The sequence below is a fragment of the Topomyia yanbarensis genome, chromosome 2 (assembly GCF_030247195.1).
Source record: "Topomyia yanbarensis strain Yona2022 chromosome 2, ASM3024719v1, whole genome shotgun sequence".
NCBI classification, from domain to species: Eukaryota; Metazoa; Arthropoda; class Insecta; order Diptera; family Culicidae; genus Topomyia; species Topomyia yanbarensis.
Window position 1 is genome coordinate 340,000,768 of NC_080671.1, and position 13,664 is coordinate 340,014,431.

Consider the following 13,664-nt stretch of genomic DNA (forward strand, 5'->3'; position numbering starts at 1 on the left):
AAATCAGATGATGGCAACTTACAACAAGCACTGCGAAGCTATTAACTTAACAATGACAAAAAGCAAATTAAAAAAATATTTCAATTCTATTCGCTTATAAAGAACATCCTAAAGTAGTGCTATGTAAACCAGATAGTGTTTAGTTTAGTTATTAGTATTTTATGTTTTAAGTGTATACTATATTTTATCGTTGTAACAAAACGGTCTACTCTTGTTTGACGACAATAAATAAATAAATAAATAATGTTTAGTACCTAAATACTGTGCATAAAGAAAATATCTTATAAATTATAAAAAAGCCCTAATTATGGGAATTCTATCGGGCTCACTTGAATATAATGTGAAATTAATCTATCACCTTCGACTGTCACATCTAATCTAATCCATTACTTTCGACTGCCACATTTGACGTTCCTGTTCTGTGCAGCGGCGCGCTGATTTGGCTGTTCGCACGGCTTACCGCGAGCGAGGGGCTTGTTTCGTACGTGAGATAACACCCCGGCCCGTAATGCCTATCAGTTGGTGGCTTTACTGTCACTTAGCACGTCTAGAACAGCTACCTTGATCGCCGGTCTCTGCAGTACTCCTGAAGTGGTTTGTACGTCTACCTTGCGTACCTGGCCATCCTGGGAGGGATATGTCTTGACAACACGACCTCGTAGCCATCCATTCCTTACGGATTCGTCGACTACGATAACTAAATCACCTTCTACTAGTGGCTGCATGTCCGAAAACCATTTAGTTCTTCTAGCGATTGTCGGTAGATACGCTTGAATCCAACGCTTCCAGAATTGGTTCAGCAGATGTTGCATAAGTTTCCAGTTCGTTCCTGAGGATATTGATTCGTCAATTGGGATTCTATTGAAGTTATTTAGTCCGCTTGAGCTCATGAGAAGGAAACTATTCGGAGTTATGACATCCTGTTCTGGTCTTTCCAACGGGCCAGGCACGAAGCCAGAGGGGGGGCTAGGGGGCTAAAGCCCCCCCCCGAAATTTTTCAAAAATAAATTTAAAAAACCGGTGACTTTTAACAAAACTTGTTGCTTATTTGGTTTGAACAAATTATTGAGAAAAAGTTAAAGAAGGCTATTTCTAACCACCGAAGGCAATGGTCACGAAATTCAGTGTGCTTTATGCTTTTGCTCGAGCCAGTGCGAAGCGAACAACAAAAAAGTAACTTTTATATTGTGTGCCTTGTCTGAAGAATACAAGAGACTGTTACTTTAATTGTAGCTGTAATAATCTGTCGAGATTAGTGATTAGCAGAAGCAAGAATTGGTGCTCCAGCCAAATGCGGTGATTATAAAATTATTGATCATTCGCATCCTGAAGGTGTAAATAGAGATTAGACTTTCGGAAACCGGCTCTATCCAGTTCTACCATGGCAGGCATTTAGCGCTCAACAAATTAGTGCAGACGAAACCATTCATTTCGCACAACTTAAAGCACAAGGTTGTGTGTGACAATGCTATAATTAAGATCCTTCTGTATATGGACTATGAGAAAATGAATGTTCCGCTACAAGATCGGATACCGCTTACTCGCAGATTAATGTCACATTTGGGAGAAATGGAATCTATTTGGAAGGGCAATTATTGAGGGCGAAAAGCAAGGAAGATATTCGCGAACATAAAGGCAGCAACTACGATGATGACACGGAAATGTACAATAGCGAGATAGAAATGAACTACTCCCCCCCAAGACATAGTTGGTGAGGAAAAAAATATTTCCTCGCCTCGTAAACAGGTTTCCACGTGCAATGGCTAAGCGCTTGCGCGAGATCTGTAGGACAACCACATAAACTCGTTATATTATTTTTATTGTTTACATAAGGAAATATATAAAAGACCCACGACCCAGTTTGTTATTTTTAAATGATAAGTTTTTGAATTGCACACAATTTTGAATTTCTGTATTAGGTCAGTGCACACTGTACACTCTGTTCTCTGTACACTACTCTGCGCTACACAAAAAGTATTTCAATTTATCTGAGAACGATTGAGCCGAGAATAGAATTTTCATTTCGCGTCATTTTAACGCAATACCATTTTTATTAACGCTTCATTTCATTGTAACGAGTAATTCGTTCCGTACTAATACACTGTTAATCCGTAAATCCGTGATATCTTCGACAAACGTGCAAAAAAAATTCTTTTAAAAGTGGACCGGGCAAAAAGTGGTAAAATAATAGGCAATCACGAAGAGGGACTAAAATGTTGGGACTGATTGAATCTATAAGTCAATAAGTTGGGATAACAGTTTCGATTTCATGTCTTAAGTATGTGACAGTCTTTCGTTCCGTTTTTGCTCGTCATGGAATAAAATGAGAGAGATAATCTTAAATAAGAGAGCAAAGAGAGGAAAAAATCAACCAATCTAAATCGACTCAAGATCACTCTTCTATCTTTACTATACACTCAACACGAGTTCTTTCCGAATTGCGCTCTGATCTTCTCATTTCGTCTTCGTTGCGTTAGGTGCAACAACTTTAATTGAAACTTTTTCCCAAATAGTGATAAAACAAACATGTAATCAGACAAACATTACAACTTTCTTTAAGAAATCATACATCTCTTCCAATCTTGATGATGATTGAAAAAAATCAAGAGCTAATTATTTTTATTCACAAACAAACCTATTACTAAACAGATTAGTGTTCATATTTGTTTAATGAATTGGCAAAGAGTTTTGCAAAAGTTTTACAGGAGACGGATAATTTGCTGTAATTTAAAACAGACAACTCTAAAAGAAAGCCTCGGCAAATTAGGTGCAAGTGCGATGTGTTCTCTTCCATGTGTCGGAAGCAAGTGATGCTGAAATTATTATCTATGTTTATAGTCTCTAGTTATTTTGGTGGTGTCATCAATGTTATATTTACCAAATTTTATGCAAATTAGAAGCATTGAGTAATCAGTGCTAAGTAATTTTCTTTCGATTTGTGAATAGATTCTGAGCAGTTTCGCTCAGTAGATTAAATTCTGGGTAGTTTCCATTAGTAGATTAAATCATTGAAATATATATTTGACATTGTCCAAAACCCCACGAATTCCGAAATAAAACCTTCAAATAAATAAATAAAACCAAAATGTTCAAATATAATATTTACTTAATCTAGGTAATCTTCTCAAGTTACAACGGTTTTGCAAGATTGTCAAAAGTCAATAGAGCTAAGGCATTCTTGCTTTGTAGTGAAATCAGTAGTTTGTGCACTCACTTTACATTTTGACTTTTACTATAGTTTTAGGGATCTAGGAAAATCAGTCTACGATATTTTTAATTCATAAGTACAATGATATAAAAAGTACCTAAAAAGAATCAACTTAAATAGATAAAAAGATAGTTATTCTGAGTTGCCTGATAATGTTGTCGAAGATAGTCTTTAACCCATCACCTATGAGAGTCAAATAAAAAAACATGTGTTTTTTTCAGGATTGTTTTGATTACGACATGATCAGTGTCATTTAAATTGAAAATTTCATAAAGTCGACTTAACGCAAACTTCGGATGAAGTCAAAGAGCTAGTAATAGTAGAAAGAAACCTGATCATGAAAATAGGAGTTGAACCTATTTTCTGCATCTACAAATCGCCTGCCTTATCAGAAGATTTGAAGCAAATTTCGACATTCACTTTGTTCGGACATTCTTTGCAACGGTAAACTTTGATTTCACACTGATATATTCCTATTCATGGGGACAACCTTGACGTTGGTTTCGTTCTTCTGATTAGCAAATGCGTGTAAAGTTTCATGAGACGGGTTTTTGGATATTTTTCTACTCATTCCAATTTAGCGTCTTCTACAAATTGTAAAGGTGTATCGAATGTGTAGCATTTTCAAGCAGCGTAGCATGCAGCGTAACATTTTCAAGCAGCCCTTAATACTTTGAGCTCTTGACTATTCATTTTTGTAACTAGAGAAATTTCTAACTTGTAAATCAAAAAAAATCAAATTTAATTCGTCGATGCACTATAGCCTTTCTTGTAACAGGCAACATATTATTAGAGTTTTTAGTGTCTATTGTCTTATTTTTGGAATTGTTTTCACTAAGAACTTTTCATAATTACGTTCAGTTTCCAGTGATTGTTTCAAGTCATCAGAATTAATACATTTATGCAATAATTTTTAAGCCCCTCCCGAAACAAAATCCTGGCTACGGGCCTGCCAACGGCACGAATGTTAGGGGGTGAGAGTTAACAATCATTTCGGCTTCTGCTAGAAGAGTTAGTAGTCCTTCATCATCCAGCTTTTCACGATGGGATAAAACTTTGAACGCCTCCTTCACTGAGCGCACTTTCCTTTCCCACACGCCTCCCATGTGGGGGGTAGACGGTGGGTTAAAATGCCACTCAGTAACGGTATTAGTGAAAGTACCAGCCACTTCACGGTTGATTGTTTAAATTTCATTCGCCAGAATACGAGCTGCACCACGGAAGTTTGTGCCGTTGTCGCTGTAGATTTGTTGGGGGGTACCTCGCTTGGCGACGAAACGTCGAATGGACATTCTACAGGATTCCGTAGACAGCGAATGAACCACCTTCAAATGCACAGCACGGATCGTAAGGCAAGTAAAGAGTGCCTTCTTTACAACTAGTGGTCCAAAATAATCCAACCCTGTAAATGTAACCGGGCGTACATATGGCTGAACTCGTACTTGCGGTAAGGGAGCCATCCTAGTCTCACAGGGTTTGACGCGATACACACGACACCACATACACTCCTTGATTGCTTTTTTGACCACTGATCGTATCTTGGGGACGTGAAACTTCTGCTGCATCTCGTTTATCACTGTCTCCGTATTGGCATGTCCATACCGCTGGTGAAAACGGAGAACCAGTAATTCTGTCACGCGACTTTTACTGGGGAGGATCACTGGGTTACGGAAATCAAAGCAATAGTAAGCGGCCTCAGGATCGATTCTACTCTCTGATCTAATTATACCATCGTCGTCCAAGAAGGGGGACAATCCTTTTAGAGTGCTCGTCTTCCCGAATCGCTGACGCTGAGCTATCGGAAGTTTTGAATTTGCCTCCAGTATCGCGATTTCTTCAGGATAAGAATCGGCTTGGACCATCCGCCACAAAGATTTTTCAGCTGCTAAGTAGACCGTTTGATTAATTAGCACAGTCCGTGATTTTGTCGAAACTCTTTCGTGCATTCGACATTGGTTTCGAAAGTGGTGAAGATAGGCAAGAATCTTCAATAGGTCTTCGAAACGAGAGAATTTTGTGAAATCTAACATTATTGGTTTCAAAACTTCTCGATGTGCGAGAACAGTCCGCAGTTCGTCTTTGGGATCCTGCAACAGATGGGGAGTAACATTTGTTGGCCGTAGATGTTCTTGTAAGTACAGGAATTCTGGCCCGCGGAACCAGCAATCCATTGGGTCAAAGTTAGGCCCACCACCCCATTTTGTCGCCTGATCAGCAATGTTCATCTTTGTTGGTACCCAGTGCCATTCATCTAAGTTGGATTCAGTGAGGATTTCCGCAACTCTGAAGGCCACATAGGGGCGATACTTTCGAGGATCAGCTCTGAGCCATGATAATACGGTCGTTGAATCCGTCCAAATGTACCTTTTCTTGATTGGCACGGAATGGTTTTCTGCAATACTTCTCATTAGTCGAACACCAAGTACTGCAGCGTTAAGCTCGTTTTTGGGAATGGTTTGTGGTCGGAGAGGAGTAACTTTTACTTTGGAAGTTACCAACGCACATCTTGGAATTCCATCTTCTACAATACGGAAGTAAGCCACAGCACAGTACGCCATCTCGCTCGCATCGACGAATACATGCAGTTCGAGAGATTTGTAACTATGTGGCACGTAATTTGAAAAATAACATCTGGGGATCCTAACACGTTCTAGGTCTGGCACCAGCGTTACCCAACGTCGCCAACTGTCAAAATCAGAATCGATAATTGGATCGTCCCATTCGATTCCAGATCTCCACACGTTCTGAATAAGTATCTTACCATGGATGGTGTAGTTAGCGATAAATCCGAGAGGGTCAAACAAACTCATAACGACCTGCAAGACCTCTCGTTTTGTCGGGACGATGTTTCCGGTAAGAAGAGGTTGCAGATCCGCACGAAACTGGGCAGCGAACATAAAGATATCATCATCGGGAATCCACATTATTCCCAGAACACGCTCAGTGATCGTTATCTTGTCCGCTGAAAAGCTCTTAATGGCATTGGCACACTCCGCCGACTCGTGTAAGAACCAGCTCAGAGTTGGACTTCCAATTTCGAATTTCGAAGCCTGCCTTGCTGTGTATCACTCGAATTTCGTTAGCGATCTTGACTATTTCGTCGACAGTGTCTCTGCTATCCAAATAATCATCCACATACGTGTTTTCAACAATTGCTGCGACCGCTTGAGGGTAGCGTAATTCGAAGTCCTTCGCATTTATATTTTTTACGTATTGCGCTGAGCACGGCGAGCATATCGCTCCAAATGTCGCAACGTCCATGATGTATACTTCTGGGACAGATGTTGTATTAGTACGCCACAGGAATCGCTGAAACTTCCCGTATCAGTAGCTGATGAAACATTTGTCGAATGTCGCCAGTTATCGCATACTGTTTTTGACGGAAGCGACACAGAACGGTCAGAAGTGGGGTCACTAAATCCGGACCTTTTAGTAAATTCAAATTCAACGACGTTCCACCAGAGCGCGCTGCAGCATCCCACACGACGCGGATTTTGTTGGGTTTCCTTGGGTTGTGTACTATACCGAGCGGTAGATACCACACACGACGAGGATCGCAGTCGCGCAGCTCATTCACCGACGCTTTATGTGCATAGCCCCTGGCTTGGTACTCGTCGATCTGTTCATGTACGGTTTTCTTAAATTCCGGATCTGCTTCAAGTCGACGTTCTAAACACTGTAGCCGACGCTCTGCCATCGGGTAGCTGTTAGGAAACTCGATTTTATCACTTTTCCAAAGTAAACCTGTCTCAAATCTGCCAGATTTGGTACGCCTTGTTGTTTCACTAAGAATCTTTCGGGCGCGTAAATCATCCTCCGATTCTGGCGGTGCACGTACTTGGACTCCCAAATTTTCGAACATAAAAAAATCTTTGACCATTTCACTTAATTCTCGATCTCCGTTACAACTGCAGGCATGAACCATGACGCGCTCAGTTCCAGCGGATTCTCGTCGACCTCCAAAAACAGTCCATCCTAGTCGTGTTTTTATAGCTACAGGCTCATTGTCTCGTCTATCCCGTTTATTTAGAGGTAACTTTAGTCGAGAATTGTCTACTCCGATTAAAATCCCGGGAGCTGCTTCGGTATAGCTTTGAACTGGAAGTCCTTGCAGGTATGGAAATCGCTTCGCTAGATCTTGGTAATCTAAGCTTTGCCTTGGCAAGTTGAGGCTCTCGATCGTGCGCACATCTCGAAGGGCGTATTCTTCTTTTCCATTAATCCCTGAGATGCTTAGCTGTACCTTTTTCGAACAGGATTCTTTTCTGGTCACGTTGCTGGTCCATTGGAGACAGAGAGGACTTTCGACTCCATTTAGGCCAAGCTCTTCAGCAAGTTCCTTGTCTAGCAGTGTCAAATCAGAGCCGTCGTCGAAAAACGCAAAGGTTGGTACTGATTTTCCGTTGCTATGCAGTAAAACTGGTAATATTTTGAAAAGCGAAGATGTCCGATGACAATGTGTGGATACTAACGAAGGACTAGAACGAACATATTCTGTTGCTGGGAGTTTTTCTGCATGTAATAATTTATGATGTGGTTCCTTGCAGTCGTTTATTCCGCATGGCTGTTTTGTTCTACATGGCCACTTACCATGGCCAGTTAGACATCGCTTACACAAATCGTTCTGCTCCACAAACTTAAGGCGTTCTGGGATAGTATACTTTAGAAACCGGTCGCAGTTGCGAATTTTATGTTCGTTGCGTTGGCATACGCGGCAGGGTTTTGTATTTTTAATCAGGTTAGACGAAATTGTTTCGTTTTCTGTTTCCGGTTCTGGATCGCGTTCTCTGGTTACTGCATGCGCATTCAGGAATCCATCCTTTTCATTTTTCGATCCACGTCGTATGTTATAGTCTGGTAGGCTTGAGTCCGTCGGAAAACTAACTTGGCAGGCAGCCATTTTGATAGACAGAGCGTAATCGCTGAATACCTTTAATAAAGCTTCAGGTATCCGCTGACTGTACAGTCCCCAATCTAGTCGCAGACTTGGTGGAAGTTTGCCTACCAGCTCTGTTAGCAGCATTGGGTTCGATAGATGGTCATGGAGGTTGGCTGCTTCGATATAAGTTACGAGGTTTTTGACCTCTCGACCGAATGTAACTAAGGTTTTTAGCTTGTTGACATTTGGAAGAGGTGCGTTTCGTATCTTTGAAAGCAGGCAATGTACGAGTTGCTCAGGACGACCACACTCATCTCGAAGTGTACGGAGTATTTCCGGAATCGCGGATGGTAGAGTGAGGATGCTGTGAACCTTTTCTCTGGCGCTCCCTACCAGGCTTTTTTGCAATCTTGCAAGATTTTCGTCCGGTTGGATTCCACACATCACTGTTGTCGACTCGAATGCACTTATAAACATCGGCCACTCTAACGGATCCCCAGAGAATTTAAGTAGTTCTTTGCAGACTACGTGACGAGCGGCGAGCTGTTGTGGACTGATAATTCCCTCCGTAGGCCACGAAAATTGCGGCTGGGGAATGAAGGTAGTTGATTGCTGGGGCGGTGGGCAGTATGCAGAATCATTTGGCATTGGCTGTTGCCTTGCATAGTGTATACCACCTCTAGAACCTGCTTGCTGTTGTTCTGTAGGCTGTTGTTGCAGTATCGGTGCCGTTTGAGCCTCTAATACGTGCTGCGCTGCCTGCCCATGGTCCATATCGGGAACAGCTGTTGCAGGAAGACGGCGATCGACGTAAGAATTAGAGTAGACCGGCGGTTTTAGTACTTGTCGGACACCGGGTTGGTGATACATACTAATTCTATCAGTCGGTAAGTATACCTGCGTCGGAAGATGGGTTCTGGATAGTACAACGATGGATTTGGCATCGATTGTTGTGCTGTAGGATGTCCAGAAAAAGAGACGGGTTGCAGATTAGTCTTCGTCGGACGCTCAATCATAGGTCCAGTCACGATCGCACCCAGATGTGGAACAGGATAGTGCCGAACATCATACGCGACAGAGCTCACTGGAAGCAAGGTTCCCATTGAATCCAAGGGTTTCGTTGCGGGGAAAATAGGCTTCGGTAAACCATATGGCGTATTTGGTCGGTATTGTTGCTGTAGCTGATCTTGATCTGGGATGATCGATTGTCCACGAACCTGGTGCATGTGAGAGGCTGTACTCAGCTCTTGATGTTGTGCGACGGGCATCATGACCCGACGATTTTCAGGTATATTAGCCAACGTGTAAATAGGCTCGGGCACGGCATACATGTTACCTTGCGAACGTCGCAGATTAGAGATAACTGGTGGTGGAATAGAGGTTGCTACCGCTGCGGAAACATTTATGGGCGTTGACGTGTTCGCTACTGGGTGACTAGTTTCTGCTAGAGCTTTATTTTGTTCGTCAACCCAGATACGTACACCCATCTGACTGTGCCGACTGCTGTGATTCGTCGCACTACTTCCTTCGCTATCAGCCTCTACTTGGCTTTTGAGCCAAGTATTCCCGTTCCTTTTGGGCTTGCAGCATTAAAAGCTTATCCTCCAGAGCCTTCTTCTCTTCAAGGTGTTTTAAACGAAGTCTAGCGCTCTTGGATGTCCCGCCTGATGCAATGGATCCGCAGAACGTAGAGCAGTGGCAGCATCTCCAGGCTCGGTTAACGATTGAGCTCTCTACTCCTGCACAGCCGAAGTGCCACCAAGTATTGCAATTGTCGCAGGCCACCATGTCCTCGACGTGATCTGGGCGGTCGCAACCCTTACAATTAAATCCTACTAAAGGTTGCATCGTAACCTGACTGGAATCCGCAGTATTGTCGGCTCCCAAAGTACTCATCACTCGTAATTTTTGAGAATGTTAGAGTTTTTGTAGTCTGTCTTATTGGCAAGACTCAAACTGAAATTTATTAACATAAATGTAGTTGATAATTCCATTGATCTAATCATACTTACAATTAGTATCTAACCGAGTATATTGACGACCGAGTTCTTTTACTATGAATTGCCGACTAATACTCTCCACGCGATTTCAGTGCTATCAAATTAGGGTTAATTTAGTATTACATAGGTTAGGTTAATTTTAGTCATTTCAAATTCATCATACCTTATCGCTATATATGTTACTTTAGGCCAATATGCACTGTGGCACCTCAATGTTTAGTACCTAAATACTGTGCATAAAGAAAATATCTTATAAATTATAAAAAAGCTCTAATTATGGGAATTCTATCGGGCTCACTTGAATATAATGTGAAATTAATCTATCACCTTCGACTGTCACATCTAATCTAATCCATTACTTTCGACTGCCACATTTGACGTTCCTGTCCTGTGCAGCGGCGCGCTGATTTGGCTGTTCGCACGGCTTACCGCGAGCGAGGGGCTTGTTTCGTACGTGAGATAACAGAGTCAGTATGGTTTCCAACTCAAATGCAACAATGATTCCGAGTCAATCGGTTTCAGAATCGGTTGTTGCATTTGAGCTGGAATCCATGGACATTTTGCTGCAAAGCTCAACTACCTGCTGCGACATCTACAGATTAATAGCATAAACAAGATAAGGTGGATGTGTATTTTTCATATCTATGCCACAGAGAACAGACGTCCATCTTCATCATTCAACTTGTGTAAAAATCCCTAACGGTTTCGAAGGTAGTTGGTTGTTTTCTTTAATCATCGGTTGTTTTCTTTAAGCAAGATTCCATACACACAGAAAAATATTGGTAAAAGTAAGTGTTCCATTCTTAGCAAAAAACAACCAACGCCTACTATTACGTTGAAAGTTAAAAGAATAATAATCAAAATAAGTTTTCCTTTTAAGCTAATGAAGAATAGTAATCAAAATGAGTTTTATTTTCAAACTAAGAGTATGCGTTGGTTGTTTTTTGCTAAGAGTGAAAAACTCTTATTTTAACCAACATGTTTTTTCTGTGTGTACTGAATCCATTCAGGATTTCGAAACGGTTCCGGAATTGATTTGACGGGTAGTTGGGATAAGTTGGTTTGGCGGCGCTAGTGTTTTATCGTATATTAATTCAAATGTTTACACACGTTTTATTAGTATATTTGTTCGATCATGGATGTCTGTTCTCTGTGCCTATGCTATGTAATTTGATACGATTTTTTGACGTTATTCCTTAAATAAGCATCAATCATAGGGAATAATGGGCTCAGAGGGGAAGAAAAACATTTCGGAAGTTAATAGTAACAGTTTTTGTAGATACACTCAAGTTAAACATAAGAAATCTTCAAAAGTGTGAATACTGCACGTCTAGGTTAGGATTCATAACCGTCCGATTCAATAATATTTAAACAACCCATCGAAGCGCACTTTTGACAACAATTAGCTCTCATTTCGAGCAAATACAACTTTCTGCGAGGTGGTTTTATACCGGTTCTGAAAAAAAATTTAAAAATATGCTATTGCGCACTTCCCACCAACCTGGACTCCGCCCTTTTAAAGTGCGAGTGATCAAACTCCTACTGAGAAGGGCGAGCTGTCAAAACACATGTAATTCAAGTGATAGAGATGGTACTTTCATAGACAGACCAATCGAACTAACCAGTCTATGAGAATTTATTAGAAGAATATTAGGTGCGCTGTGCGGTTATAATCCAGTTTTTAGTGCCACAAGCAATATAGTATCCCTCTTTTGCAGAAAAAGTCTGTTGTCATCTTGAAGGAAATTAAATTTCTTCCACATTACTTTCAGTTATTCATACGAATATTGTCAGCTTCCTTAAAAAATGCAAAAATTACATAAACTTTTGATAATTTTCTATACCAATTTGACAGTTCTTACGCAAAACATCCACCTCAAGCATGTTGCGCCCCCTATATATATTTTCTGGATAAATATGCCAATACTGACTCCATTCAGGATTTCGAATCAAATTCCGAATGGTTTGACCGGGAAGCAGCGGTCGGCGGAAATCCGTCTCTTTTCTGTAGTATGCATCCTACAGGGACCTAATCCACTGGATCTCCTTTTGCGATTCTTCTCGGTGAGTGTATATGGTATAGTATATTTTTTGCGTAATCTGTTGATTTTCCCTTCCGCTGCTGCACAGAAAAAAAATGTTGGTAAAAATAAGAGTTTTTCGCTCTTAGCAAAAAAAACCAACGCATACTCTTAGTTTAAAAATAAAACTTTTGTTTTGAGTACTATTCTTCATTTGCTTAAAAGGAAAACTTTTACTTTGATTATTATTCTTGATTAATTTGAAAGATTTACTTTCAACCTAATAGCTGGCGTTGGTTGTTTTTTGCTAAGAGCGGAACACTCTTACTTTTACCAATATTTTTTTCTGTGGTGGTCGGCCTATTCGAAAACATCGGTTTTGTTGAACCTACTTCGGTGACTTTGCTCGGCGGTGATGTGAATTTCAGCTAGAGGTTCGTTTTTACCTCATAGTAGAGTATATAAACTAATAAGCACGTGTTATTTTTACAATGGATATATTCAAAGAGAACTTGCCTTGGTGTTGTTCTTACATATGAGTAGTATTTGCAAAAAAAATTATTTTAAAGAAATGTAGATTCCAGCCAGTTTATTTATGGCCACAATATTTTCCCCTGCGTAACCATGGGTTACTGTTATTAGAAAAAAAAAATATAGCAACAGATTCGCCAGAGCTGCTAGTTTCATGATTTTTTAAGCCAACATCAAATTGGACATTTCCAATTACCTGAGTCACTGAGGGGAAGTCAGATTTGAGATACAGTTTCGGAATACAAAGTGTCTAGTCGTGTCGTTGCTAGAACTATTGTTTCAATAGCCTATCGCTCGTCGGCATGTATTTTTACCCGCCTAGTTGTCATTTCGTGTACTGGACGTTGCAACGAAAAAAGAAGCGCGAAACAAGGACAGCAGATTAAAATTACCTATGATGGTAGGTAATGTAATTTACGTGTGTGTGAAATCTAGTCAATAATTTGAAAAGGGCCTATCTGCAAAACGTAAACATTGAGGAAATTGCAAAAGAGGGTTTTGTCAAAAGTATAATTATATTTAGATAAATGGTACTATTTTTTGCCTTCAATTGCGCATATTGCTTCTACTTGCACACATCACACAAAAAATACTTTTTAGGTCTGACCCTTTCGAAATCAGTTTGGTTCTTTTATAATCAGTTAGGACCCTTCATAATCAGTTAGGTCATAAACATCAATTAGGCCCTGTTTTAATTTGTGATAAAATCGTTATCAAAATTCTTCATACACCATTGTTGCATTATGTTTGTTTTCGTATTGTAGCTTAACATTAGATTTTACAGTAAATTATTGTCACAGTGAAATTTATTGTTTTGTTACTGTACATTTCTATTCTGGCTCCCTTTGTTTTCTGAAAAATATTAACCCCAATTATAATCAGAAAATATTTCCTTTCTTTATGCATCATGAACAAAAATATTAACTATCGAGTTGTAAAATTTAACTATTGCACTGTCAAAATTAACCATGCTCAAGTCCAGATCAGGATTATTTTGCAAATAACTTTCCAAGATTCAGATTTTC

The 13,664-nt window shown here is 40.3% G+C and overlaps 2 protein-coding genes and 1 long non-coding RNA gene across 4 annotated transcripts; all 3 read right to left on the reverse strand.

Moving 5' to 3' along the window:
- Positions 1–4,392: 4,392 nt before the first annotated feature.
- On the reverse strand, positions 4,393–6,132 carry LOC131680634 (uncharacterized). Its single transcript, XM_058961349.1, has 2 exons — positions 4,713–6,132; positions 4,393–4,610 (listed from the first exon to the last, which is right to left on the reverse strand). The coding sequence occupies exons 1-2, from the start codon at positions 6,130–6,132 to the stop codon at positions 4,393–4,395; spliced, it is 1,638 nt and encodes a 545-aa protein (XP_058817332.1).
- Positions 6,133–6,497: 365 nt separating this feature from the next.
- LOC131680635 (uncharacterized) lies at positions 6,498–8,861 on the reverse strand. Its single transcript, XM_058961351.1, has 2 exons — positions 7,799–8,861; positions 6,498–7,627 (listed from the first exon to the last, which is right to left on the reverse strand). The coding sequence occupies exons 1-2, from the start codon at positions 8,859–8,861 to the stop codon at positions 6,498–6,500; spliced, it is 2,193 nt and encodes a 730-aa protein (XP_058817334.1).
- Positions 8,862–11,139: 2,278 nt separating this feature from the next.
- LOC131681381 (uncharacterized) lies at positions 11,140–12,727 on the reverse strand. 2 transcript variants are annotated; one of them, XR_009303914.1, is made up of 4 exons: positions 12,642–12,727; positions 12,443–12,574; positions 11,950–12,209; positions 11,140–11,885 (listed from the first exon to the last, which is right to left on the reverse strand). It is a non-coding gene; the product is annotated as an uncharacterized LOC131681381 (long non-coding RNA). The 2 variants fall into 2 exon arrangements; XR_009303915.1 differs by having other exon boundaries at positions 12,437–12,574.
- Between the last annotated feature and the right edge of the window lie 937 nt (positions 12,728–13,664).

Coding starts and splice junctions, on each gene's coding strand:
- LOC131680634 (XM_058961349.1), bottom strand. CDS start 6,132: ATGTGGATTCCCGATGATGATATCTTTATGTTCGCTGCCCAGTTTCGT. Junction 4,611..4,712: donor CAAAAAAGCAATCAAGGAGT/GTATGTGGTGTC, acceptor TTACATTTACAG/GGTTGGATTATTTTGGACCA.
- LOC131680635 (XM_058961351.1), bottom strand. CDS start 8,861: ATGGACCATGGGCAGGCAGCGCAGCACGTATTAGAGGCTCAAACGGCA. Junction 7,628..7,798: donor GCGATGTCTAACTGGCCATG/GTAAGTGGCCAT, acceptor AAATATTACCAG/TTTTACTGCATAGCAACGGA.